Source organism: Anser brachyrhynchus (genome assembly GCF_964034855.1).
Source record: "Anser brachyrhynchus genome assembly, chromosome: 25".
Taxonomy (NCBI): Eukaryota; Metazoa; Chordata; class Aves; order Anseriformes; family Anatidae; genus Anser; species Anser brachyrhynchus.
The window spans coordinates 2,936,387-2,961,921 of NC_137718.1; the positions used below are offsets into that span (position 1 = coordinate 2,936,387).

The 25,535-nt window shown below is 57.2% G+C and overlaps 1 protein-coding gene across 3 annotated transcripts in view; it reads right to left on the reverse strand.

The window, feature by feature from the left end:
- Positions 1-25,535, reverse strand: part of NECTIN1 (nectin cell adhesion molecule 1) — an 87,547-nt gene that overhangs the window by 16,076 nt on the left and 45,936 nt on the right. For 2 of the 3 annotated variants that reach the window (XM_080567466.1, XM_080567468.1), the window contains exon 5: positions 25,025-25,176. In XM_080567466.1, coding sequence (XP_080423592.1) covers positions 25,025-25,176 — 152 coding nt within the window. Of the gene's footprint in view, positions 1-11,496; positions 16,726-25,024; positions 25,177-25,535 lie in introns of those variants that run through there. The other variant, XM_080567467.1, reaches the window with a different exon arrangement.

The window sequence follows — 25,535 nt, forward strand, 5'->3', positions numbered from 1 at the left end:
TCCCCCAGGGCTGAGCCAGCCTGCAGAAGTGCTGGGCTCATCTCTGCAGGACTCCAGCTAGGAGGAAAGGAGAAAGAGGCAGAGAGAGACCTTCCCTTCTGCTTTCTCTTCCCCCCCCCCTTTTTTTTTTTTTTTAAATTCTTCTCTCATGTGCATCCCCAGCTGTTTATTTCCTCACTCTCCCCTTCCTGGGGCAGGGCTGCAGCTGGTACGTTTTGGAGGGCTGCTTCCCCGGGTGCCTCTGGCCACCTCCTGCCAGACCCTGCTGTCCTGGAGGGCAGGGGGCTGTGGGAAGGCTGCTGGGGTCCGTCAGGGGAAACCACAAGAGCAGATTGTACAAAGCAGTGGATGAGGATTCGGTTACGCTGACAGGGCTTTTGGGCAGCCCCGGGAAGATGTTTGCAAGGCTCGAGAATCGGGATCAGAATAAATTGGCAGGACAGCTCAAGGGCCTCCAGAGTGGAGTGGGAAAAGGCTTTGCCAATTAAGAATGCAAAACCCCTTGCTCTGTGTCACGCTCAAATAATTTAAAACTCTCCAAAAAGTTTGTGTGAGGCACTTGGCAGGGAGGCAGGTACCAGAGAACCCAAAGGGGCTGAATGAACAGCTCAGCCTTATCTGGATGTCTGAGGGCTGCTGGGAACTCCTCGTTCCTGCTGGAAACTGAATTAATTCAAAGTATTACAATTAAGGAGAAAACAAGGACACCCCGCCCCCAGCCTCCTTCGGAGCAGTTTGGTTCGTTGCTTTGTTCTCCCACGGCTCTTCTGGAGATGGAAGCAGACACAGGAAAGGAAGAAATGCGGTTATCTGTCCATAAAGCCTCCTTCCAGCCACCTGGTAGCGTGTCTGGGTTTCCAAGAGGAACCAGCGATAGATGAGGATCTTTCTAGCAAGAAGACCGATTGAACCATTTTCCTGAGATGCTGCCACTGTAATCCACCAGCACGGATCCTCAGTTAAATCACATCCAGCAGCCCAAAGGTGCTGGCTGTCCCCATCTCCCAAACAAATGAAGGATGCCCACCAACAGGAGAGCCGCACCAGGCACAATCGCAGCGCGCAGCCCATGCAGAGCTTCCTAGCTCTGGCTGTGAACCCCCCCTTGTCCAAACAACCTCAGGGCTGATGGCTCCACTTGCTGGGATGGAGCCGTGGCTGTGATTTACTGCCCAGGCCCTGCAAACAGCCGTGGTAGCGTTTCAAACCAGCGAGACAAAGGGACGGAGCTGTCCACGCGCCGTGCCTGCGGGGTGAAATAGTGCAGCTGCAGAGCGCACCAGTAAATAAAAACAGGGGAACAATGAAGGCTTTGGAGAACCAGCTCGCAGGAGAGAGGGAGATGTTCCCAAAGGGAACTCGAAGTGAGGCGAAGACGGGTGAACTGGAAAGCTTCCAGAGGAGGGCATGCCGGAGCAGAGGAAATGACTCACATGCTCTCGGCGCGGGGGGAGCGATGTGCAGGGCTTCACGGGAGGAGCAGAAAGGAGAGACAGCGTCTGCCACGCTTTTGGGGGTAGTCTCCTCTTAAAGCTGCTTCTGTGGCTGGGATGTTCGCGTCGTGAAGCACCTGGATGGCCTTGGGATCCTGAGAGCAGGACCCAGCGCATCCCCACCGAGGGTCTGTGCTGCCCTGGGGCTGACTTGTAAAGCTGCGCACAGCACGTGCACAGGGGTGCTCCAGCAGCACAGAGTGGGTCCTGCATGCCCTGCTGGCATGAACGGGGTGGGATGGAGGTGCTGCTGGGCAGGAAGGGAAGGCTTCATTTATGAGAATTCTGTCCTGGCCATCTCCCGTGGGGCCAGCTCAGAGAGAGCCCGAGCCCCACCGAGCTGCTGGTGCTCAGCCTGCATCCCCCAGGAAATCTGAGGCTGGGTCTGTCCCCAGCCCCAGCTCACTGCAGCTCACACTCGTCTGCTTTTGCCAGCTTCTAACTTCAGCCTGATCCTTCAGTGCTTCACAGAGAAGCAGCATAACGACTCCCAGCACTTCTAATAAAACATTTGCCGAAAGGTCTGCCCGCATCTGTAACCAGCTGCGAAGAAGGGTTCCGTTTCTGCTTATCCCCTCCCCACACAAAACAAATCCCCGTCTATTTCATGGCTGGCTAGCCAAGGCACTCAGCAACGTGCAGCTTTGCTCGCAGACACATTGCAAATCAATGGGAAGGAGTCGTGATTCTTCTCCTTTCATTAGGCTGGCAGCTAGCAGAGCTTCAAAGCTGCCAGCCTTGCTAGAGTTAAAGCAGCCTCGGCACTAAATTGCACCCCTGTTCGGGCACATAGAGCCCGTGTGGCTAAAGCAGGCTGTCCCAGTACAGCGCCAGCTCCCAGTAAGCCTGTCTGTGACCTGGATTGCCGTCCTGATCCAGTGGAAGGGGTTAGCCCTTTTGCTGGACTCCTCCTGCCCGCTGAACCTCCGAGTAACACGATGAGATCAGACGATGCATATTTATAATGCACCCCACCTGACACATTCCAGGGAGCCTGAGACACAGCGAGTTTGCAGAGCTAAATTAAACCGAGCTGAAAAGCTTGGCAGAGCAAATACATCCCCGGTTAGGTTTTAAAGACGAGCAGGATTGTCTAATTTGAGACGCGCTGCAATAGCGCGCACACCCCCGGGCACAAGCTGGTTGGGAGCCTCGTGGCACCTCGTGTCTGCAATGGGTTAAAGAAAGGCTGCTCCCAGGGGAGGTGAGCACAGAGCTGGTGGCCAAAGGGTGGGATAAGCAGCAGTCCCTGGAGATTTTAAAGGGATTTTAAGTATGAGGGAGGTGGGTTTCTCAGGGGCAGCCCCGCTCACTGTGTATCTTAAGTGAAGCCCTTGCAGGGACAGCTAAGTGTCCAGAGGATAAAAGGGATTAAGAAGGGGAAGACTGCTTGGAAAGCTGAGCCAGTGGCACAGGAGCATTGGGGTGTGAGGCCGGAGTCTCTTGTCCAGCAGCAGCAGCGTTTCCTCCGACTGCTCGGAGCTGAGCCCAGAATCTTGGTGCCCCTTTTGCTGCTGAATGGCCACAAGCAGAGCAGAGAAGAGGAACGTGCCACCTCGAGACCCTTGCACCAAAGCCCTGCTCAGACCCTGCTCCATCCCAGACCCTCGCCCAGGTGCAGGTGGAGGTGGCCAGGCTGCAAGGAATGGCTGAGAAAACATCTCACAGTGAAGTGCAGGGCGGCGAGCACACATCAATGCTTGGCAGGCAGTTTGGGGATTGCAGTGCCTCTTAATTCCTGCAGGATCCAGAAGCAGCTCTGTTACCGGGTGCTCATCTGGTGACCTAAGCTGGGAGAAACTGGGGGAGGCAGACCTCAGCCTGGGGAAAAGAGGAGCAGTTTGGTTAGCTAAGGTTGCTGGCAGGGATTTCGGAGCAGGAAGAGTCTCACGGCTTCGCCTGGTGACAAAGGCATAGCAAGAGCAGAGCGGATCCAGCAGCCCTCCCCAGAGACTCAACCAGCCACAGAAGGAGCCCAGGACCTCTCCGGCCACAGGAGAAGATTTTTCTGGTTTTATATCCCCTGAGGACCTGGAGGTGCACCCAGACCCCTCTGCGAGTGACCTGGTGCATCCCCCTCCAATTGCTCTGCTGGGAACCGAGGGGCTGGGTGTCCTGAGAGCATGCAGGGACACGGGTACCCCGCTGTCTGGGCACTAATCGTGACATCCCTTTGAGATCCCTGCCCGTTTTGTTCCCCTTTGTAATTTTTACTAGCCCGACCAGTAATTAAAACCTCTGCAAACCACTCGTCCATCTCAGATGTGGTTTGGGGAAGACCCTGGCAGAGCGGCGGCCGAGCCAGCCCTCCGCGGGGTGCCGCTTTGAGCTGCGTGCCCAGCTGCAAGCAGACACATGGACGAGCTGGGTTTTATCAGGGATTTCACACACATTCCTGCACAGGCAATCTCTTTGCCATTCACCACGGGTGGGGGCAGCTCAGCCCTGTCCCATAACCACCAGCTCCCTCCCTTTCCTCTCCCGCATGGGAAGCGCAGAGCCACCCCTGGTTAAGTAGCTGCTGGCAGCAAAAGCACGTCTGGAATGCGGCTTTAACCCCTGCTGACCTTCCCTCGCATGCCTCCCGAGCCTCCTCCTAGCCACTAATGGGGAGGATGTTGGATTAGAGCAGGAGGAGCAGCCCGTTAACCCCATGGGATCCAGCAGAGGTGGGGCGAGTTGTGGTGGGAGACGCCCCGCAGGTTCCTCTCACTGCGCTGGCTTTTCTCCTGCTTCTGGAGCAAAGCGTGGCAGCTGTCAAACAGCACCTGGAAACGCGCTCTGACAGCTCAGGAAGGAAGCTCTTTGCTTTGTGGAAGGACAGAGCTCAGCAGGAAGAGCCACGAGTCCGGAGGATGCGACAGCAGCCGCTTATTTGCAGCAGTGGCAGCGCCCCTCTGCACGCACATGCCGCATCCCAGCCAGGATCTGCCCGTGTTACCTCCAGACTCTGTGATGTCCCTCTCTCTCGGTGGCGCTTGGTGGCTCTAGCAAAGAGGGGGACCTTGTTTCTGCTGTCTCCAACTCTGCCCTCTCTGCAGCCAACACCAGAGACCGCCCGGCTTCCCAGGGCATTGCGTCTCGGTGCAGTTACACGGAGAGTGCCCAGCCCGGTCTGGGAGCCGATGAGCCCCAGGTTATCTGATGTTTCCTCTGCCTCCCAACCCTTAATTTTAGTTCTGCTTCATTTCCTTGCAGCTCAGAAGAGTAATGAACAATCAAATCCCTTTTGTAATTTATTTCTTCTGCTGTACAGTCTCGAGGAGGTGATGACACTTGAAATTGCCTCTCCTGGAGGAAGGAAGGGGCCGGATCCCAATTCCCCTTACACCACAGTGTGTCTCCCTTGATTCGGCAGCTAGCTCTAGCTGCCCAGAGAGCAGCAGGTCTCAAGTCCATGTTTAGCCAGAGATACAGCCTCGCTTCCTTGATGAGCCCATTAAGGTCATGTTATTACAAGCAGCCACCAGATGAATTGTGTCGGATAGACGGCACAGGGACTGCAGCTCGGGCTCTGTGTTAATAGAGTTAATTTGCTCAGCAATCTTCAGCATCGCTCCTGAGAACATCTCACTCTGCTCGGCCACAGGTCCTGGGCCACTTTTACCTGGTTTTGCCCGCAGGGTGCTTGCACCCCAGGACTGCTGCATCCTGGATGTCCCCAAGGGATGAGCTCAGCTCCCTGCTGGCATCAGCTCGAGGCTGCTTGGGGCTGGGTGCGGGCACAAGGTGTGCGTGACACGAGGGGGAACTGCTCTGCTTCTCTGTCACAAGGCCAAAAGCAAAGAGTTGTGCAAATGGGAAAGAGGAACAGGGCCACAGCTCTCACAAAAGGCAGCCCAGGCATTGTTTTCCTGGCCCTTTTCTTGCTCTTCTGTCTCCTGCTCATGGGAAGGAAAAGGCTCCTAACAAAGGTTGCCTTCCAGCTTCCCAGACATCTCACAAGCCCTGCAGGACAGCCTCTGCCTTAGCGTGCAACCACCAATATTTATCCACGTAACCTTATCCAGCTGGGTATGTGTTAGCTTCCACATGGGGAGCTGCCCCCACCTCCAATGCAGATCAAACAGAAAAGCTGGAAAAAGAGAGACCAGTGAGTACGAACGAGAAGCTGTGAAGCTGTTGATACAAAAGCTAAGGTCACCCTGGGGAATGCAACAGGGGGAAAAAAAGTTTGCAATGCTATATAGGCACTTTACCAGATGGAGATGGTCAAGAGGGCAGTGATCATTCAGAAAAGGCAGAAGATTTGAATAACTGTTCGTGATCTGTCTCGGGAGAGAAACAGAAATTTGTTCGTGGCTTTTGAGATGACAAAACAATTTCTGCATGTTAGGAGATGGCAGAACCAAGCAATTGTTGGACAGCATCTCTTAGGATACTCCACTTATTATAAGCAAATATGTTGGAAACTTAGCCAAAGAGCCCCCTATCTCACCTCTGTTAGTTCGTTCTGTTTTTAAATACATTGGACCAGTTAAATTCTAGAAGGTTAATTCTGGCAGACTGGAAGAGGGCACAGAGAATGACCTGAAACCTGTAGGCTGATTTGCTGGCATCAAAGAAAAAGCTAACACGGGCTCCAGTTAATAAAGTATTAAAAGGCAGGAATATAATCAATGCCAGTCTACACGGTTCATGGAAACAGGTCTTGTCAGTCAAATACAATGTCATTTTTTTGCCCACTAAACCAGTCATCTCATCAAAGTAAGCATAGAGATGGAACAGAAAACAGATTAAGAGTGACTAACTGACAGGTCTCAGGAGGAGCTGCCAGGAGGGAATCGCCGTCGGTGGACACGTTTCTGCCCGGGGTAACGTGGGGAGGAGTGGTGGGCCTGATCCAGCTCGGTGCTTTCAGCAGGTGTGGGCAGATAATCACCACCTGGGTGCCTCAGCAGTGCTGGGTGAGGCAGAGGTTGGTACATAAAGGCCGTAATGGATGCAGGATGCTGTAATACAATCACAATTATAATTGTACAGCTACAGTACCCTGCATCTGCATCCTTATGCTTATTTTTAAAAGGAAGAGCACACAGAAGAGAAGAAATGAGAAAATAATTGAGTCTAGCTTCCCTGTAAGTCTACTACGAATAGACCTTAAGGGGTGTTCCTTAACACCTCCCTGCAAGAAATAAACTGGTGGCAACGTGCAGCAGGCAGCGGGCGAGGGCTGGGAGCTGCACACAGAGCCCCAGGGGCTGCCAGAGCACAGCCCCAGGGTCACGCCGTAACCACCCGACGAGCCTTCCCCATCCCAAAATCTCCTTCTCCCCACCCTAATCCCTTGCCGTGTGTCAGCCTTTTCGGCTCGGCAGTCAGCTGAATGCTGAGAGCGAGGACGTGACCTCCTCTCCGACACAGGGAAGGTGGCGAGCCTCAAGGAAAAACCATCCTGGGGAGGGGAGAGGGGTCCTGAGGCTGTCGCGGAGGGTGCAGAGCTGCTCCGTGCCTGCTCCTCTCCTGTTGCTCAGGTAACACTTGCAAGGCAGGTCCTCCAAGCAAATTTTTAGGTCAGTTATAATTGGGAAACCTCGCGTGGAGCTATAAAACATCAGTTAATATGCTGGAACTATCTAGTTAAATGCCAATTATAAAACCCCATAAGTTCCTCAACTCAAATATATTAATAACATAATTAAACATTTATTGCTTATGCAAATTAAAAGTTAAGTTAATCGGACATCAACGAAACCCCAGGAAGTGACCATTTAAGTAACTAATTTCTATTTAATTATGATTCCTTCCTATTATAAAGCCCCCATGCCATTATTTCTGGACTGCTCGGCGGTGTTTACTCGAGCCGTTCAGACTCGGCATTCCCACTCCGGCATCCATCGGTAATCCCAGACAGCTGCAGCATTCATCCAGCAGCCGGGGCCCTCGCACAGCTGGCAGCAGCTGGGCCGGGTGCCCCTGCTCCCTGCTCCTTCTCCCACCTCCTCCTTGGCTAAGCTGCTAGGGAGGCGCAGCCGGGATTAAATCTCCTCCGTTCTGGAGTGGAAAAGGGAAGGGAGACGCACCAGACCCATGGCAAGGCACCTGCTGGGGATGGCAATAATGTGTATTTGTGTAGATCCGACGGGCAGAAGGTAAGGATTTAGCCCTTCTGAGCTCCTCCCCGAGCCTTGTCCCTGGTTCCCTCCACACTTTTGCCGAAATCATATCACTTCTCCGCATCGCCGCCGGGCAAGGGCACTTTTTGCACAGTGGGGAGATCGCGGACCTCGCAGGATGTGTTCCAGCTCCTCGGGTGGACAAAGCTGCGTGCCAGCGGAAAGCTCCTGCTCATTATTGTTGTAAAGCGGTAATTGAAAGGGCTGGGAGCTACAGCAGGACAATGAAATGAGGCCGGGAGATGGGAAATGAAGCATTTTGTTCCTCGAGGGATGGAGATGTTTCCCCTGGCGAGCCGAGCCTGTGAGGCCAGGGCCATACGGATGGGCTCCCTCCCTCCAAGCGACAGGCAATCAGTTAAACCTGACAGGTGTGAAGTTGGCAATTTTCTTTTCAAAACTGTGAGATAAACAGGCTGGCAGGAGTTTGAGAGGAGCCGAGAGATAAGGGAGAAATAGAAACGTTCAGGCACCTCTCTCCGTGGGGCTCGCGATGGATGGAGAAAAAATCTGCTTTGCATAGCCCCAGATGTAGCCAGCACTCAGGTGCTAGGCTAGAAAAAGGCTTGGTGAACATGCGTGAATGATCGAGAGAAAGCCTTTACCCTCCCAGATGCTCAGGGGGTCCTGCCCTCAATCCACTAGGATTTGGTCCATGTTCATTTCCAGGGATTTCGCCAGCACAGAATTGCTCCTCCTGAGCCCCCCCAGCAAGCCACAGGGCAGGGTTTTCTGCAAAGGGGAAGACCAGTATCCCTAAATTAGGACCTTTCAGTCCCCCCTGGGGCCGATGCAACCTTTTCCATGCACATTTAAATCACGTACACATTCACAATGCAGTGCCCCTGCTTTGCTTGCGCAGCCACGCCTGGTTCTCCTCTTTCTGCGAGCTAGTATGTAAAATTTTAGGAGTGCAACACCCGTTGATATTTTACAGGCTGATCCTTGTTCTGCAAACACTATATAAGAGGGAGCCTGCATCCAAACACGTCCGGGAAGGCTGTGAAATGCCTTGTTCGGAGGAGGAGTGAGCCAGCCCCTCTTCGCCTTCTGCCAGGCACCACGGAGGGCATCTGAGGCTCAACAGCACTTCTCGGTGTCACAGGTCCCCCAGCTGGAATACATTTGCATAAAGCAATTTCCTCCAACAAATACGTTCATACAAATCAAACTCAAGTTCGCAAATAATCTGAAAACACGGTGAAAAAAAAATTAATCAGACATATTTGTTACTACAAGTAATTCACCCAGCTCTGCTCTGAAGCAGCGAGGTTCTCTCGGTTCGACTTTTTGGGCACCAGCTGTAGGGGACTCGGAGGGTTGTGTGACCTTGGGTGCTCTGCCTTGAACCTCTCACCTCGCGGGGAATTGGGAACCTCTGGCCCTTGCAGCCACAGAAGCGGATCCCTGGGAGATCCACCTGGTTGTAAGCGGTGTGCAAGGCTTCAGTCCCAGCAAGAAGGGACACTCCCAGGTGCCGGTGCCCAGGGGTGTCGGGGAGGTTGCCTGGTGGTTCCCTGATTACGCGGGGCTGTGTCTCACTCTCACTCGCTACAAATCCTGCTTAGGCTACGTTAATCTGCGTGGGTGGAAATGAGCATAACTCCGTCGTAGTCAGAAAAGTTGGGTGTGCTTACACCAACAGGGAGCCTGGCTCTGTACCTTCATCATGGATATTTGTGCCCTGCACCCCGTGCACAACCAGCTCCAGGCAGGTACATTTCCTGCTGCTTCCTCGGAGCTCTCTGCTGGGGTGAACACGATCCCCTTGTTCATCCCCCGCCACCCTGACCTCACTCCTCCACTGCCTCCCTGTTTCTCTGCTCATTGACCGGCCTCTGAAGTTGCTTTCGTGGCCAGCAGCGCTCGCCTGCAGAGCTGTGGCTGTGAGAAGAGATCCGAGCCACGCTGCCACCTTTGCTGCACGCATTGCTGGCGTTCCTGCCCCCAACGTGGTTCTGTTTTGTTCCAGAGAAACACGAGACCTGGGGGTGCTCCAGGGGAGTCAGCTCCCGCCGCGCTCAGCGCTCTGCAACCGGAGCTGCCCAGAAGAGGCCCCCCGCCATGGGTTTTATCCATCATCGCTTAACTGTAAGGCACGGCCTGGGAAATCAGCGCGGCATTTCCCAGGGGCTCATCCCAGCAGGACCACGGGCACAGGCAGCCTTTTTACCATCCTCGACCCCCAGCTCCCCAGTGCTCCTTTCCTTCCTCCCCTTTTACCCCCACCCCAGACTTGGCTGATGGGGCTGGGCCAGCTGCGGGGGCTCCAGCCCTGCGGGATGCTCCGCTCCTGGGGCTCCTGACCCAAGCGGCTGCAGCTGAAGCAAAGCTACGCTTCCAACGTCTGTCCTTGCTGGGAGGGGCTGGCAGAAAGGGGAAAACAAAGGCAGTAATTACAGGAACACACAGATCCAGCCTGGACAGCGGTCACAACCCCCTCGGCCATGGCACAGCCTGATGACAAGTCTTCCTGGCTTTTCCCCCTTCACATTTGGGGGCGATGCTCAAGGGCAGGGCTCCGGGGAGCTGCCTGCCAGGCACACACAGAGCCTCCACCCATCCGTCTGTCCGTCCATCCATCCATCCATCCATCCATCCATCCATCCATCCATCCATCCATCCATCCATCCACCAGTGACCCAAGCTGCTGTGCCTGCAGACAGGGAGCCCACGGGCTGCACCAAACCTCTCCTTAGTGCCTAACCCCAACCCTTCCCTCTCCGTCCAGCTCATCCCTTCCCGGAGGAGACCAGGTCAGGCTCAGGCGTGGCTCAGGATCCCCCGTCCTCTCCCCCAGTGGCAGGGAGTGCTGGGTTTTGGTTCGTGCCTCCAGCAGCGAGCCACGTGCTGCAGTCGGGCACAAGGATGCTTTCCCAGGGAGCCTTCTCCAGGCCAGAGGCATGGCAAAGCTCCTGCTGGTATCAGCGCAAGGAAGAACGTGGGCATTTTCTCTGATCTCTTGCTTCCTTTGTCTCTCACTCCCTTGCAAAACCCCGGCACTCGCAGGGCTGTCTGCCTTGATCTCTGGGAACGAGGCTGCCTTTGCAGCGTGCGCTCACGGCGACGAAGCTGGCCGAAAAGAGAAAGGCAAACCAGCGACCTGACTGATCTTTCCTCCCGAAGGACCCCGGGCATCCCTACAGCTTTTGCTCGGTTTTGGTGCCCGATCACCACGGTAGCCAAGCGCTGTGCTGCAGGAGCATCCTACAACCTCAGCCCAAATGTCCCAGGCCGGTGTCCTGGCCCTGCCAGCGGCTCGTTGCACGTGCCTGGAGAAGGCGCAGGAGAGCCCCGGGGTGCCCTGACACTTCTGCCACAGCCCGCCCATCCGCCAGGGCTAGCAGCAGCTTAACAACTTCCCAAGCTAGCGACTGTCACCAGTTTAATAGCCTTTGATGGATTTTTCTTCCATTGGCTTTTCTCGTCACTTTTCCAGCTCAGGCTAAGTTTCAGCCTCAGCAGCATCCTTTGACGAGGAATTTCACTGTTTACACTGTAAACAGGAAAAAAAAAAAACAAAACTTTTATTTTTTACACTATAAACAGGGAAAAAATCCCTCTCCTTTTATTTATTTTGAATCCATTGCCCAAGAATTTCTCATAATACCACCCACTTCAACGGCAAAGGCCATCGTTCCGTGTCCACCTTCTCGGGTGTTGTTTTTGGGAGGCTTGCAAGATCTCCAAACTTGTTTCGGAGCTCTCCTAAGCCTCTGCCTTCATCCGCAAGGAATTCCCAATTCCCACTGCGAAGTGCTGCAGAGCACGGGAGCAGCCCCGGGATGCTGGGGAGCAGATGCCATTCCTGCCCCCACCACTCCTGACAGCTACGAGCCACGGGATGCAGAACGACGCGGTCAGAGATGCACAAAAAGAGGAGAGGGTTTCTTTTTTTAAAATTCTTTATTTATAAAAAAGTACATTTTTTTTTTCCACAGCTGAGCCACTATTGTTTTTTGTACAAGTAAAAGGAAGGGTGATGCAACACCCCGCCCACACAAATTATAACCATGAAAATGTCCCCCTGGACCCCAAACAAACAAATTATTACAAAGGATGGAAAACAAAAAACAAAAATAATCATAAAAGTCCATTACATTATTATTATTTTTATTTTTTATTTTTTACAAAAGCACTTACAACACAGATTAAAAAAAAAAAAAAAAAGAAAAAGAAGTGGGGCTGGGGCTGTTTGTCTGTCTGCAGTCTTTATTCCACACTGATAATTACAGCAAGAGGAGGAAGAAAACGAGATAAAATCACCGGAGTTAAGGAATCGCGTTTTAAAAAAAATAAAATAAAAAAGGCAAAAGGAAAGACAAAGCAGATCCTCAGCGAGAACACCTCGGCCAGCACCGGGGTGTGCCAGCGAGGATCCGGCTCCACATGCCTGCTGCCTTCACCCCAAGCACATTTCGTGGCTCCGCAGCACCGGGTGCCACCGCGAGCCCCTCACCGCCAGCATCCCCCCTGCTCCTCCTCTTCCTGGGACCCCCGACCCATTTGGGACCCCCCCCCCCCAGCTTCGTGCAGCTGCCGGCACGATGCCCTCACCCATCTCCCCTCCTCTCGGCCACGGGGGCTTTCCCTCTGAGCTTTGAGCCTGAAAGTGCCCAAATCCGCGTGTTGTGTGCTTGTGTTTGGGAAAGGCAAACAGCGAAGGAGATCTGCAGCCCCCTTTCTAATTGCATTCCCTCCTCTAATTGCTTGAAGATCAATCTTTTGAGTCTCTCTCTCTCTCTCTCTCCCCCCCTCAACCCCTCGGTGATTTCTGCTGAACAGTTGTGTTTCTTTTTTTTTTTGACTCAACACCAGGAAAATGGCTCCCTTTGTCCCTCGTGTCTTTGCAATCAATTTGGTGCTACCATTTGAGTTTGATTTTTTTTTTTTTACTAAAGAAATCTTCAGGTTTTATTTTTTTTTCCCCCTGGACTGAATGAAAATGATTTAACAACCATGGGGGAAAAAAAAAAAGTAATTAAATAAGGGAAAATAACATCACTAGGGTGAATTGCAATGAATAATCCTAGACGTAAGCCCCAGCAGGAAAACAGCTGGGGTGTCTGTACATAAACTATAGGATTTTTTTGGGGTTGTGACACCGATGTGCCTGCTCTTGGGCACACAGAGGGAAGGAGCTGGGGCTCGGCCCTTGTCCCGCTGGGTGAGATCCACCAGGATGCCCGGGGGGCTCGGGGCAGCCCCCAGCTCCCTGCCCGCCTCTCCTGCCCACCCGGCTGACTCCGGAGGTGCTGCGGTGTTGCCCCAAATTGCCCCCCCAGGGTCGAGGTTTGGGGAGGGAGAAGCGCCACGCTGCGTTGTCTTTTCACAGGGAAGAACCCGGGGGAAGGATCTGCACGGGGATCAATCCCTTCGAGCGGAGGTAAGGCAACTGTCCCTGCCTCCGAGGCGCTCTGCCAGCAGCCGGTCCCCGAGCAGGGCGCTGGTGCTCTCTGGGGACCCCTTCCAAGCCCAAAGCCAGCTCAACTAACGAGCTGCAGCATCAGTCGGGGCATTTCCAGCAGCTCCTGGCACCCAGGCACGGCAGGGCAATGCCATGCCCGCAGCAGGTGATGGGTGGGCGAGGACAGGGACGTGCTCGGAGGGGGGTCCCAGCCTCCTGCCTGCCCTCGGCCGGGCCCAGCGGGGCCGTTTTACACCTCCTCGGCACTTTGTGGTGGCACGGGAGGGGAGAGGCAGGGGGCTTGGGCTTGGGTCAGCTGAGACCCTCCTGGGAAGCCGGAGGGGCTCCTGGTGGGACCCCTGGTGCACACAGCCTCGTGTGAGGTGGGGACAGGGACGGTTTTTATCCTGCAGCTGGAGCAAGCCCTGCTCTAATCACCTGCAAGGGCCCCCTCCGAGCAATTTAACCCAGAGGAGGGAGTGAGGCTGTTACCGGATCAAAACAGCTCTCAGATGAAACATCAATCTGCAGCGCTTCCCCCCCACACACACTTCTTTCTTCTACCTTGCTACAGATTAATGGCTAATCACTTGGTAATTACCACCCCAAGAGTCCTTTTGGCCAGTTAGCCGACCTTGAAAGGGACGGCAAGAAGCAAATCAGTGCCCTGAGGTGGCATTTGGGGACAAGTGCACCAAGGGAGGGATGCCAAAGGGCCCAGGGACGAGGAGGAGAGGAAAGGACCAGGGAACCTTGGCGATGCACCACCTGCTGTCTCCTCTTCTTCCTCCGAGCCCCCTGTTCTTCCGAGCCCCCAGATGGGCAATGGGCGAGCCAAGGAGGCTACATCCCCCAAAACAACACCTCAAAGTGAGGGTAATAACTACGGCATCAGCAAACTGGGAACAGTTTGGGGCTCTGAAACACTGGGGAGCCAGCGCAAGGCAAGTTTGCCAGATCAGCCCTCCCGGGAGCACTGCAGGAGGTGGAAGAATCGCTGCTGGCCCCCGCAGCGTGCAACAGCCCCGAGCAATCCGTGACGGAGGGACGGCAGAGATTTCATCCCCTGTGGGGGCTGCTTGGTTGTGGGGTGCTCCTGCTGGCGGTGGGGGGACAGGGGAAGGTCCGGCCGTGTTTTTGGTAAGGGTCAGCCTTAAGGTTGAGGCGGACGCAGCGCTTCCTGCGGCGCGGGGCTGTTCTGCCAGCAGCCAGGAAGCAGGCAGGGCTGGCAGGAACAGCAGCACGATTCCGGGGCAGCAATCGGATTTCCCACTCCCGTGCACCGCTAATGCAATAAAAGCGAGCTGCAAACCGCGGGTGGCTCGGGCTGAGCTCGATGCTGCCTGGCCCGAGAGCCGCACGCCCGAGGAAAGCACCGGAGGCCGCCTGGATCAGAGAGCTGACCTTGACTCATCTGCGTGGGTCTGGCTCTGCAGCCGCCCTCCTGCAGCAGGATAACCGCTGGATGCTAGGGAACAAAACCCAGCGGGTAGGGCAGGGGGAGAATTAGTCCTGCTATTTTTAGATGCGCGTGATAACACGGCTCGGAGAACTGGGGGTTTCTTTTCAAACAAAAGATTTATTTATACATCAAATTTAAAAAAAAAACAAAACAAAAAAAACAAATAAAATAAAAATTAAAAAAAAAAAAAGAAGAAGAAGAGCGATAATCCCCAACCCAGTGAATCTGATTTGGATAAGGTCAGTGTCAGAGGGCCCGGGAGCCTGGAGTCCCATTTACCCGCGGAGCAGAGATAGCAGCAGTCCGAGCCCCCATCCCAACGCAGGGGCCCGGGGGAAGGAGGACGAGATCAATACCCCAGGCTCACTCCCTCCTGCCCTATCTACCAAGGCTTTGCTTATCAGAGGGAGAGGATATCGGAAAAGTGGCGATCAATGCAGGCGAAGCAACGTATCTACGGGCTCGGGCTGCTGCTAGAAGAGTTATGAGCCGCCCGCATGCTCTGACCGAAAGAAAGAGAGAAAAAAAAAAACACAAAAAAAATCAAGTGTAAACACATGACAATTAAGTCTTAGTGGTATAATAAAAGCACGGGGCCTGTCCCGAGCCCCTGCAGCACCGTGGGCAGGGTGGGAGCGCTGCCCCCCCGGGGGCGGCCCGGGGCTGGAGGCTGCAGGATGCGCGCCCGCAGCCAGGGCAGCAGCGGCTGCGAGAAGGGGCCAGCGCTGCTTCGAGCCATCGCGGGGGGGGGAAAAAAAAAATCTCAGCAATAAATACTCCTCGTCTTTCTTTTAAAAAGAACGCTCCAACAAAGACGGAAAATGAAAAGGCAGGAGGTGATAAATGGGAGGAGGAAAATGGCAGCTCCGGTTCCCTGCCCTGCTATCAGCCCGCGCACCCGGGGCTTGTTTCGGGGCTTTCCTCCCCCCTTCTCTCCTCATTTTCCTTTTATTGAGTCATTAAAACCTGGGAGCGGGTCCCCCAGGCGCGCAGCGGGCGATGGGAACAGCACCCAGACCCCGCTGGGAACAACGTGCTCAGGAAGAAAAGTCCTTCCACCCGACAATGGCACCTCCGTTTCCTTCGCCGCGAGCTTCTCTGGCCTCTGTCCTGCGGACAGCCCGGCTGGCCCCCTCCCCGGGTTAAAACAAAGAAGAAGACGACAACATACAAACAAATTCCAGTGTTTCAGGGGCGTGGGAGTGGGAGGAGGAACCTCGGGGAGGGACGCGGGGCCGAAGGGCCCCCTGAGCTATGAAGACACGAACAGAGTGTAATATACAGGCTGGGCACCAGTCGTTAAAGCAAATAGTAACACCTACGCCACCGACCAATACAAACACCACAGAAGGGGACGAAAAAGTCGTCGAGAGAAATTAAAAAGGCAAAACCAAAACCGAGAAAATAATTACCCGACCTCCCACCTCCCGGCCCGTCCCCCCGTCCCCCCCCCCCCCCAAAAAAAAAATAACAAAACAAAAAACGATCCGTAAGCAAAGCTTTCCCCCGCGCCCCCCCTCCCCCCATGTCCACCCCCCCCCAGCCACCCGCTCGCCAGCGCCGGAGCCTCCGAAGTCCGTGGGGGGCGTGCGGGGGGCGCGTGCGGGGGGCGCGGGGGCCCCGCTGCTGGGCTCGGCGGCGACGCGGGGGGGAGCTGGCGGGCGCGTGTCTGCGTGCGGGCGCGTGGCTGGAGCCAGGAGGCGAGCTACACGTACCACTCCTTTTTGGAAATGAAGGATCCGTCGTTCTGCGACACCATGTTCTCGGCGATGTCGAGCTGCTCGGGGTCGTACTGGAAGCCGAGTGTCCTCTCGTCGTAGGGCTCGGGGTGCGCCTCGCCCTCGTCCACCGTGAAGTAAGGCCGCTTGGCGTCCTCCTCGTACTTGTTGGGGCCGCCCAGCTTGCGCTCGCCTCCCGCGTCCTCGTCCTCGTCTTCGTAGGTGCTGCCGCCCAGCGGGCCCGGCTTCTTCTCGTCGTCCGAGTCGTCGGGGTACTGCAGGTTTTGGGCCATGGGGGGGTGATGCTGCGGGATGCCGGCCTTGCTGTAGCCGTTGCCGTACACGTGCTTCTTTGTGCTGTAGTCACCCTTGAAGGTGTGACGCCGGCGCCGGAGTACCACAAAGAGCACCACGGCCACCACCAGGACCAGCGAGACGCCTCCCACTATGCCCCCGATCACGGGGGTGGGGATGTTCGGCTGCACCATGGATTTGCGATCATCGATTGGAGACGGGGTGTAGGGAAATTCTGGGTAGGAAAAGACAGATGGAAGGGGGAACAGTGTCAAACCATGCGGAAACGCGCCCTCCCTCCATGCTCTCATTGCCATTTTTTTTTTGGGTGGGGTGGGTGGGGTGGGGGTGGGAAGATGAGGGTAAGGAACAGGGAAGGGAAAAAGCAGGGAAAGGGGAGAAGGGTGCGTCAGAGCAGGGGTCAGAGCAGGAGCTCTGCCCCAGCAAGGGGATGCGGCCATGCCGTGCCAAGCTCGCCAAGCTGCATGCAGGAGCCCAGCAGGTTGGAAGCGGCGTTTCCCTCCCCACCCCCTCCCAGTTCCTCCAGGCGTGCTCGGATCCCACACCCCCGACGCCATCGGTCCGGGCGCTTTCCGTTTTACGGGGAGGTTTCACGCGTGCCGACAGCCCTACGATGCTCCGGCGCGGGGAGCAGGACCCCAAACCCACCCAGCGGCGGGCACCGAGCGGCTGCGGTGCTCCGCGTCCCCCTCCTCGGCGTCCCAGCCCACCCTGAGCCCAACCCCGAGGGCAGCAGCACCTCGTCGCCCCCCACCCACACCCCACGGCCGTGCGGTGATGCTCGGGGTGGGGGCTGGCTGCCCGGCGGCGCAGGGACACCAACCTCCCCCCCCTTCTGCTCCTGCGGCCGGCACGGTGCCACGGCTCAAGCTAATCTTGTTCCGACAGACACCCTGACCCGCTCGTAAACAAACAGTGCTAGAAAGAGAAGGAGAGGGACGGGAAAGCGGCTCCCTCATCTTTCACGCAGTTTGAGCCGTGCTTTTTGGCACAGATAAAAGTCTGACCCGGGACGTAAGTCACCCTTCCCAGCCCTCCCTCGGCGCAGTCACAGCCCCTGGCCAAACTCTGCTTGCTTTCTCCAGCTGCCCGTCAAGCAGCGGTGTCCGGGAGGCTTCAAGCACCAGGTGGCTGTCTCTGTCCTTCACCTGCCTCCGAATTTCAGCAGCAGATGCCAGGTTAACACCCCCTGGCACCCCTAGGTATTGTGAAGGGGGGTCCCCAGGGCCCATCCTGCATGATGCCGGTCACTTTTGGGTTCTGCTGTGCCCGGACCCTCCACCCCTGACCCCCATCCACATGGGCAGTGGGAGAGGAGAGGGAGAGGAAACACTGACAGCATGAACAGACTGCGGGACCGGCACCCAGCAGCATCCCAGGACCAGCAGCACGGCACCTGGGCTGCTCCGACCACCAGCCCTGCCCTCGCACGCCGAGCTCGGCCCCCCTCACGCCGCTCCCTCCACACCCCAGCCCTGTCTCCCAGCCCTGCTCGGAGCCACAAGCCCTTAATGCTGCTCAGGACCCTCCCGGCCCTCACTTTTTACCCGGCAGGCACAGAAGGACTAGCGACCTCAGCACGTCCTCCTACGAGAGCAGCCAGGATGGGCGATGGGCTGGGAGGGGTTGAAAGAAAGCGGATACGAGGCTGAATCTGCCTTCTGTCCCCTCGTCACGGGCCCATGGGAGTCTGCTGCTGGCAGCCAAGTTTCTGCGTTAGGGCAGGAAATCCTGAACAAGGGAGAGCAGTGCAGGGAGCGGGGCTGCCCTGCAGCACAAGTTAGCCCAGCCACAACGGGAGAGGGGAGAAAAGCGTTTGCTTCCTCTCCGCAGAGGCAGTTGCAGAAAACAGCTGCACGTTTTGGACAAGGGTTCTGAACCCGAGCAATCGCTGGCCTGATCTTTTTGGCGCAAGCGTTTTGCTCGTGCCTGAGAGCTGTTTCACTCCTGCCTTTCCTGAGACATCGTCCCAGCAACAGCATCGTGGTTTCTGCAGCGCTGACTTGCCTCGAGCGAAGCCTCACGAGCCTGAAAGCAGGCGCAGAGCAGCACAGTGGGCAGAACGGGCTGGGGGGCAGGCAGATGGAAGGCTCCCTGCTGCAGCCAGAACAAGGAGAAAGATGCCGCGCAGGCAGGAGTCAGCATCTCTTTCCAAAGACAGCCCCCGGAGCAGGAGTGAGGGCATGCATTTCAGCACAGGGAGCTGAGGCTGGGCTCTGGGAAGCCAAAACCACATGTTGCTTCAACAGAAGGCTTGTCATAGCCAGCTGCTTAATGCAAAGCCTCTCTGCCGAGCCAGCAAGAAATGTCACGTCCATCCCCTGCTAGTCCTGGCTGCTGAGGGCTCCGCTTCTACCACGCGAGCATCCGCGCAGCATCCAGCCCTGCCCGTGCCAGCTCCCGCCCCAGCCCTGCAGTCCCGTGGAGCCCAGACCCCAAAGCCTGGAGCTGGAGGGGTGCAGGGAAAGGCCAGCGAGCCGCCCCACACCCCGGGGGCGATGTCGGTGATGTTTTCCCCCACCTACAAAACTCGGATCTGAAGCTCTGCGCACTCCTTCCAAAGGCGCTTGGCCCACTTTTCCATGACGAGCCTCGTTATCAGCCCGGGCTGGAGGCACGAAACGGAAGGGCGAATGTTTTCCTACCTCTCCCGTAGATATTTATTTTCTCCTGCCCTTTGCGCTGCCCGCCCCTGAGATAACGCTCGCCTACCTGCCACCCCCGTGCCAGGGCCACCGCCGCGGACACGGCGGCCAACGCGCCGCTCTTGGGCTTTCACACCTTCTTCGGCTGAACCTATTTTCTGCTCAGCTCCCATCCCCGTCCTCCTCGCAGTGGCCCACTTCCCATGCCAGAGAAAACCAAAACCAAACCGTGGGAAGAGAGGGATTAGAAAGACGGGAAGCCCGCAGCCAAAATCACCCCCTTCCTCCCCAAACCGGTCCCCCTCCGTTGCCCACCCGCACTCCGAGCCTGCGGGACCGAGGGGCTCAGGGGGCACAGAGGGGGAACGGGGCCAAGCCTGGTGTGTGTGTGTGTGGGAGGGGGGGCGTTAAAAATGGGTAAAAAAAAGAGGAAAGAGTGATCCAGGGCGGGCCGAGGCGTGCCACCGCCGCTGGATGGCGGTGCAGACCACCGCTGCCTCCCTGCGCCCCTCTCCGTGGCCTCTGGGCGCTGGGCACCCTCCTGCGGGCTGCAAGGCTCGGATGAGCCGGGACGGGAGAGGGACCCTTGGGTGCCCCTGTGCTGCGACAAGGACACCGAGGACACCGCCAGGCTCCCTCGTGGCTCGGGACGGGGCTGGTTCTCGGCACGCAGCCACCGTCGCCAGCCGCAGGAAGGGGAGGCAGGGTGCTGCCCACCCGCTTTCGCGCACGGGGTGTAAAGGAGGGCGCAGGCGCGGGCCGGGGAGAGAGGGGGAAAGTGTGGGAAAAGGATCCCCTTTTTGTGTCCGAGGGGCGCGTGAAATTTTCGGAGACCGGTGCGATGCCTGAGCGTGCTGGGGGCCCCCATGTGCGAAATCCATTAGGAAGAGTCTGGAGAGAATTGAAGCCGCTGTGAAAAGCGGAGCGGGGAAACAGGAGACGGCAGGGCGCAGGGAGGGGGAACAAGCCCGGCTTTAATGCCAGCATAAAGAGCCTCCCCTCCTCCTGCTCAACCCCCCCCAGCCCTCATAAAAACAGGGAGCGCTGTGTGAATAGGAATTAGAGCAGCAACACTATCTGCCCGCTGCCCGGCTCTGCCAGCTGTTGCTTTCAGCCCAGCTCCCTGTCCCCGTGCCAGCTCCCGCACGGCTCGGGGCGGCAGCTGGGAGCTGGAGGGCTGGGGACGGCCCCGGGGCTTCGCTCCGGTTCCCTTTGATCCCACCAGCATCGCCCTGTCCTGCTCCTGCCTCCCCCGGGAGGGGGCTCGGGGGCTTCTCCGGCTGCTGGGAACCGGGAGCTGGCAGCGCCCAGGGGCGTAGCAGCGCGGACGAAGCCGACCGTCCCCATCACGAGGGTGGCTTCAGGAAATGCACGTGGTAAAATCGCTCCTTTCTGTTAACGGCTGGTTTCCAGCACAAAAAGGGACCTATGCAGATCACGCCGCCCGCCCATCCGTCCCTCAGCTACGGCTTTTTGAACCTGCTGGCCAATTTCTGTACTATCTGATGGAGAAGGAGCCAGGATTATCCCAATTGCACAGCTCTCGGAGAGATCCCAGGTGGGATCCCCGGCAGAGGTGGCACCTAAACCTCATTAGACATCAGAGAACCCACAGGGACAAGAGCCTGCTCCCAAGGGCAGGAAGGGCCCTGATCAGAAAAAAATAAATGTATTTTTAGCCACCAGATTATTCTTCTATGATATACAGGAAAGCCCTTTCGAAAGCCCTCCTGCTCATCGCACTGCTTGGATATTTTAAAAGGTGCTGCTTCCTGCGGACACGTCTCTTCGTGAAGTCACAATCCCATCCTCTTCCCTTCAATCAAGGGCCAAGGAGAAGCTCAGCACCAGCTGAGGTTCTCACTGGAGCCGGAGGCATCGAGGCAAATGTCAAACTCCATGAGAAATCACCTTTCGGATATGTGTCAGCCCAAGCTGCTCCCTGCAGGGAGCTCCTCCAGAGGAAGGCTCTGGATTTCCTCCTGCCTCGCAGAGCCCCCCCCGCAGCAGCAGCAGCTGGCAGGGGCGAGCAGCAGCTCTGGGGAGGAGCAGGAGCCCTAAAACCGAGAGGTTCCCAGCTCCCGGGTGGCACCAAGCAAACGCAGTGGTTTCATTTTATTATTTTTAGGAGACAGATTGCTGGCGGCAACCCGTCCCGTGCAAGCAGTGTCCACGCCAAATTATCCCGGGACTTTGACCCGTTCTGCTCATGAGTCACGACAGGAAGAAACCTCTGTGCCTGCCCCAGCCCGGGCAGGGCTGGTTGGAGAACCTGGCGGCGTTGCTGCTCTTTTCCTCCTCATCACCCCACCTCCTGCTGCGGGGGGGTCCTGCCTTCCCGTCCCCGAGCAGGGCACTCCCCCTCTCCTTGTGCCGCAGCGGCGCAGGGAGGAGAGGAGGCAGAGGGGGGGGAGAACAAACCACTGGCGACTAATTCAGCAGCGCAGCAGCTGCCGCTGGCGTGTCAGAGTGTGACGGCTTTCAGGCCAGATGCCGAGCGAGCCTGAGGTTTTAATCTCCCCGCCAGGTCACCTACCGCTTGTCGATCAGGCGCCGCTCCCGCGGGGGCCTTTGGCACGGGTGCCAGCAGATGGGGTGCAGCAGACGCCGTCTGGAGGGTCAGCATCAGGCAGAGCCCCCCCGGCCGGCTGCCCTTAGCCCCCTGCCCTGCGTCCTCTTAGCTGGAGCAGCCCTGGGTGCTGGGTGCTGGCGGGGCTGGGGTGCACCTGCCGGGGGACGGGCTGTGATGCTGCCCAGAGAGCGCTTTTTCTCGTGCTCAGAGCCCGTCACAACCCCACGGGCTGTTTGCTGCGACCTTGCTGCGCTGGGCTGGCTGGCGGTGCGTAAATAACTCCCTGCTGCGAGCTCCTGCAGCTCTCCCCCCCCCGCAGGCAGGGCTCCAGAGCTGCCCACGGGCACAGCGAGGCTGGCGCTGCCCGCACGGGCCAGCATGGAGCCTCCCGTCCTTGCACCGCTCTTGCAGGGCGCACACACGTGGAGCCCTGTCCCCTGCCGACCCGGGGGGCACCCACCAGCTCCAGCCCTGCGATTCTCTCTCAGCTTTGAAGCCTGCCTGCTGGAGAGGCGAAGCGCTGAGAGCATCCTCCTCCTCCTGAAGCCACGGCACGAGCGCACGGATGCCCCCAACCCGCGCACACCCCCCGCTGGGTATGCCCGAGGGCCAGGGCGTACAATAATCGTACCGCAGGGCAATGAACGCTGCCGCACACCAGCAGGCCCGCCCCGGCACATCCCCACCAACACGTGCGTGCTCCCACGTGCCCGTGCACCGACGCTCACGCGCGGCCGAGCAGCAGGGCAGCCTCACAAAAGGCGCGCAGCTTTTGGGGGTCGCACGCAGCCGTGCACACGGATGGGACCTCCCCTCCGTGCAGGGCTGCCACACGCGTGTGCAAGCACGCAGGGCACGCGGGCAGCCCCGGGCAGTCTGTACCCCCAGCTTTTTATTCTGTCACCCGCCCGCCCGTAATAAATAGCTACATGTCACACTACATGGCTTGGCTGTGACTGACAAAGGTCCTGCAAGGCAGGAGAAGCTATTACAGGAACAGATTGCAGGAATAAAATATTAAATTTCCACTTATCAAGCCCTTTAATACGCTCGAACTGGAACAGAAGCGTGCAGCCGCCTCCCCCCGAAACGAATCGGGGCTGACCCAGCCCTGCTCCTCCTCCCGGGGGCTGGGATGGAGGATGCTGGGCGGCTGCTGCAGGTTTTTCTCTGCACCAACCTTCTGTGGTTTTTTGTGTTTTTCTTTTTTTTTTTTCCTCCCCAGGCTGGCTGCTCACTAGATTGAACTCCGTTTATGGCATGCATCTCTTGAAAGATGTTTCGTGGTCTGCTGACAATCCCTAAATTGTCTGCAAGACCCAAACAAATATACCTGTAATAGCTGAGAGAGGGCGGCTGAGCCCTCCCCAGCACTGGCCTAATCGGTCCTGAGGGAGAGCTGGATAAACATATTCAGATCCAATGAATTATTAAAAGCGTGGTGGTTTTTATTTTTTTTAACACGGTGGAGCCCTGGCTTAGCGTGCTGGCTGCTCCCTGCTCCTAGCGGGGGCTGCTGGTGTGTCCTTCCGTCCCTCTTGCTTAATCTCAGCACCACAATTTGGATTTTTGGGAATAAACTGGGAATACGGGCAGACCTCCACCCAAAGTTGTTCCCTAGGAACCCCACCAGTGCCCACTCCACTTGCCAGTGCTGCTCCAGTCGAGCATGAGAACGATGCGCTGCCTCTCCTCTGAAAACCACCAGGACGGGGGCATCCACCGAAGCCCGGGGGGGAACCAAAACCCCATGTCCCCAGAGGAGCCCGTGGCCATACAGGTGCCCGAGGTGCGCTGCTGCTGTGGGGCCGGCAGTTTGCAGAGCCCCGGGAACACGGCGCTCTGGTGGGCACCTCCAGCAGCTGGACGGGTTTTGGCCACGACCTTGCCCTTGTTTTGGGGGTTTTGGGCTGGGATGGGGCAGGGCGGGTGCTGCCCCACGTCCGTGCTCAGCAAAGAGCTCTGTCAGCCTGGTTCCTTCCCCCGGCAAACAAAAAATCCCCCAGAGAAAAGCATGTACCGGGAACAACTCAGCAGGCACGGATCCAGGACAGGAGGTGTGAATTAAAGGCCTGCCACAGTGATAATGATCATAAATAAATACTTCATAATTAGCATCTAATTAGCACATCCCATCCATTGACCTCCGAGTGCTCGGATAGAGGAAGATTAGCCCGCTTTCCCCACGTCACAGCGAGGGGAAGGCAGCGGCGAGGGTGCCGGGTGCGGTGTCACGGCTGGTTGCAGGAGGCCAGCCGCCCAGTTCCCCCAGTTTCACCGGCTCAGTGCTCACCACTGCTGCCCCCCAGCCCTCCTGTGCACCCACAGCCCCGGGGGGCACAGCTCTGGAGCCCCGGCACCCCCGTGCACCCAGCGTGAGCCCCGCTAGCTTGTGCTGCCTGGATGTTGTCCCCTGGGGACAGGGGGCACCCGGAGGAGCCCACCATGGAGCCCAAGCGCATCACCCCAGCTACCAGGCAGGTGCCCCGGGCAGCTGTGGCAGGTCTTTGATCCCTCCTGTGCCTCTCTGAGAGCTCCTTTACCCACAGCAAGCCTCCCTGGTGCAACAACTTAGGGTCACTGCCCAGCTGCCACCTCCTGACCCAGTGCATCCATCGCTCCTACCCCGAAGGAGCGGGGCGAGCTTCCCTGTCCATTTCTGGGCATCACCTTCTCCACCCAACATATCCGTGTGCCTTTTTTTTTTTCCCTTCCTGTGGCCACGTTGATTTGCAGCTTGTCAAATCCTTTCCCCTGTCCCTCAGGGCCCCGCTCAGCACCACATCCCGCTGCCTGCACCCGGGGGTGCTGCTCCTGGCACGGACAGAGGAGGAGCACAATTAAGAACTGACCCGAGCTCTCTGCCGTCAGAAACGCCGCACACCCGAACAAATGACTCGCCCATCTCACGCTTTACTGCTTCGGTGGCAGCCTCTGTCCTCATCCCACTCCTTCCACCTTCCAGCAAACACTTCCCTGACACGTCTTAGCTCTTAACACGTCCAATGAGCCATCCGAGCCCAAAGCAGAGAAGAAGACGAGGGGAACGAGACCGAGCGCGTCTTGGTGTAAAAAGGAAAAGACGACGAGAGGAAAGGAGAAAAAATCCAAACAAACCCAGGAGAAAGCAGAGACCCCCTGCTGCCTTTGCACCGCGACTCTCCCCCCCCTGGGGACACCAGGGGTTCAGACAGACACAAAGAAGCCATCGCTGGCTGGTAGAGGTCAGCAGCTCGCACCCACCTCCTCTCCCCACCTCCTCCTCCTCTTTCAGAGCACGCCGAGTGCTTTCCTACCTGTGACATTGACTTCCACCAAGCCCGACCGGGTCCCGATGGCGTTGGAGGCCTCGCAGATGTAGGTGCCAGCCACGCTGTAGGAGACGGGCCCTTTGAAGTAGATGGTGTTGTTCTGGATTTCCACGCTCCCGGGCAGCGTCCCGTTTGGCCTAGGGGAGAGAAAGAGCGTGGCAGAGCCCGGAGGTGGTGCTCGGGAGGGCGAAGAAGCCCTGCAGGGGTGATGCTGACATGCTGCTTCTGCTCCTGCCCTTGGGCAGGTCCAGATCCTGGTGGTGCTGGCTGGAAAACACCCGTCCATGGCCACGTAGTCAGGCTTGAAACCAAACCCTCGGGCTGAAGCGTTACGGGGAAAAGCCTGGGGTGTCTCTGGCTAAATCCTTTGCGTGATGAGGATTGCCTCTTTGCACGGATCTTTTGTTCTCGGTGATTTCAAGGGAGACTGGCAATATTTGGGTCACATCTAGCCCCTTGGGTTTGGCTAATGGGATGTGGAGCGCTTTTAGTCCGT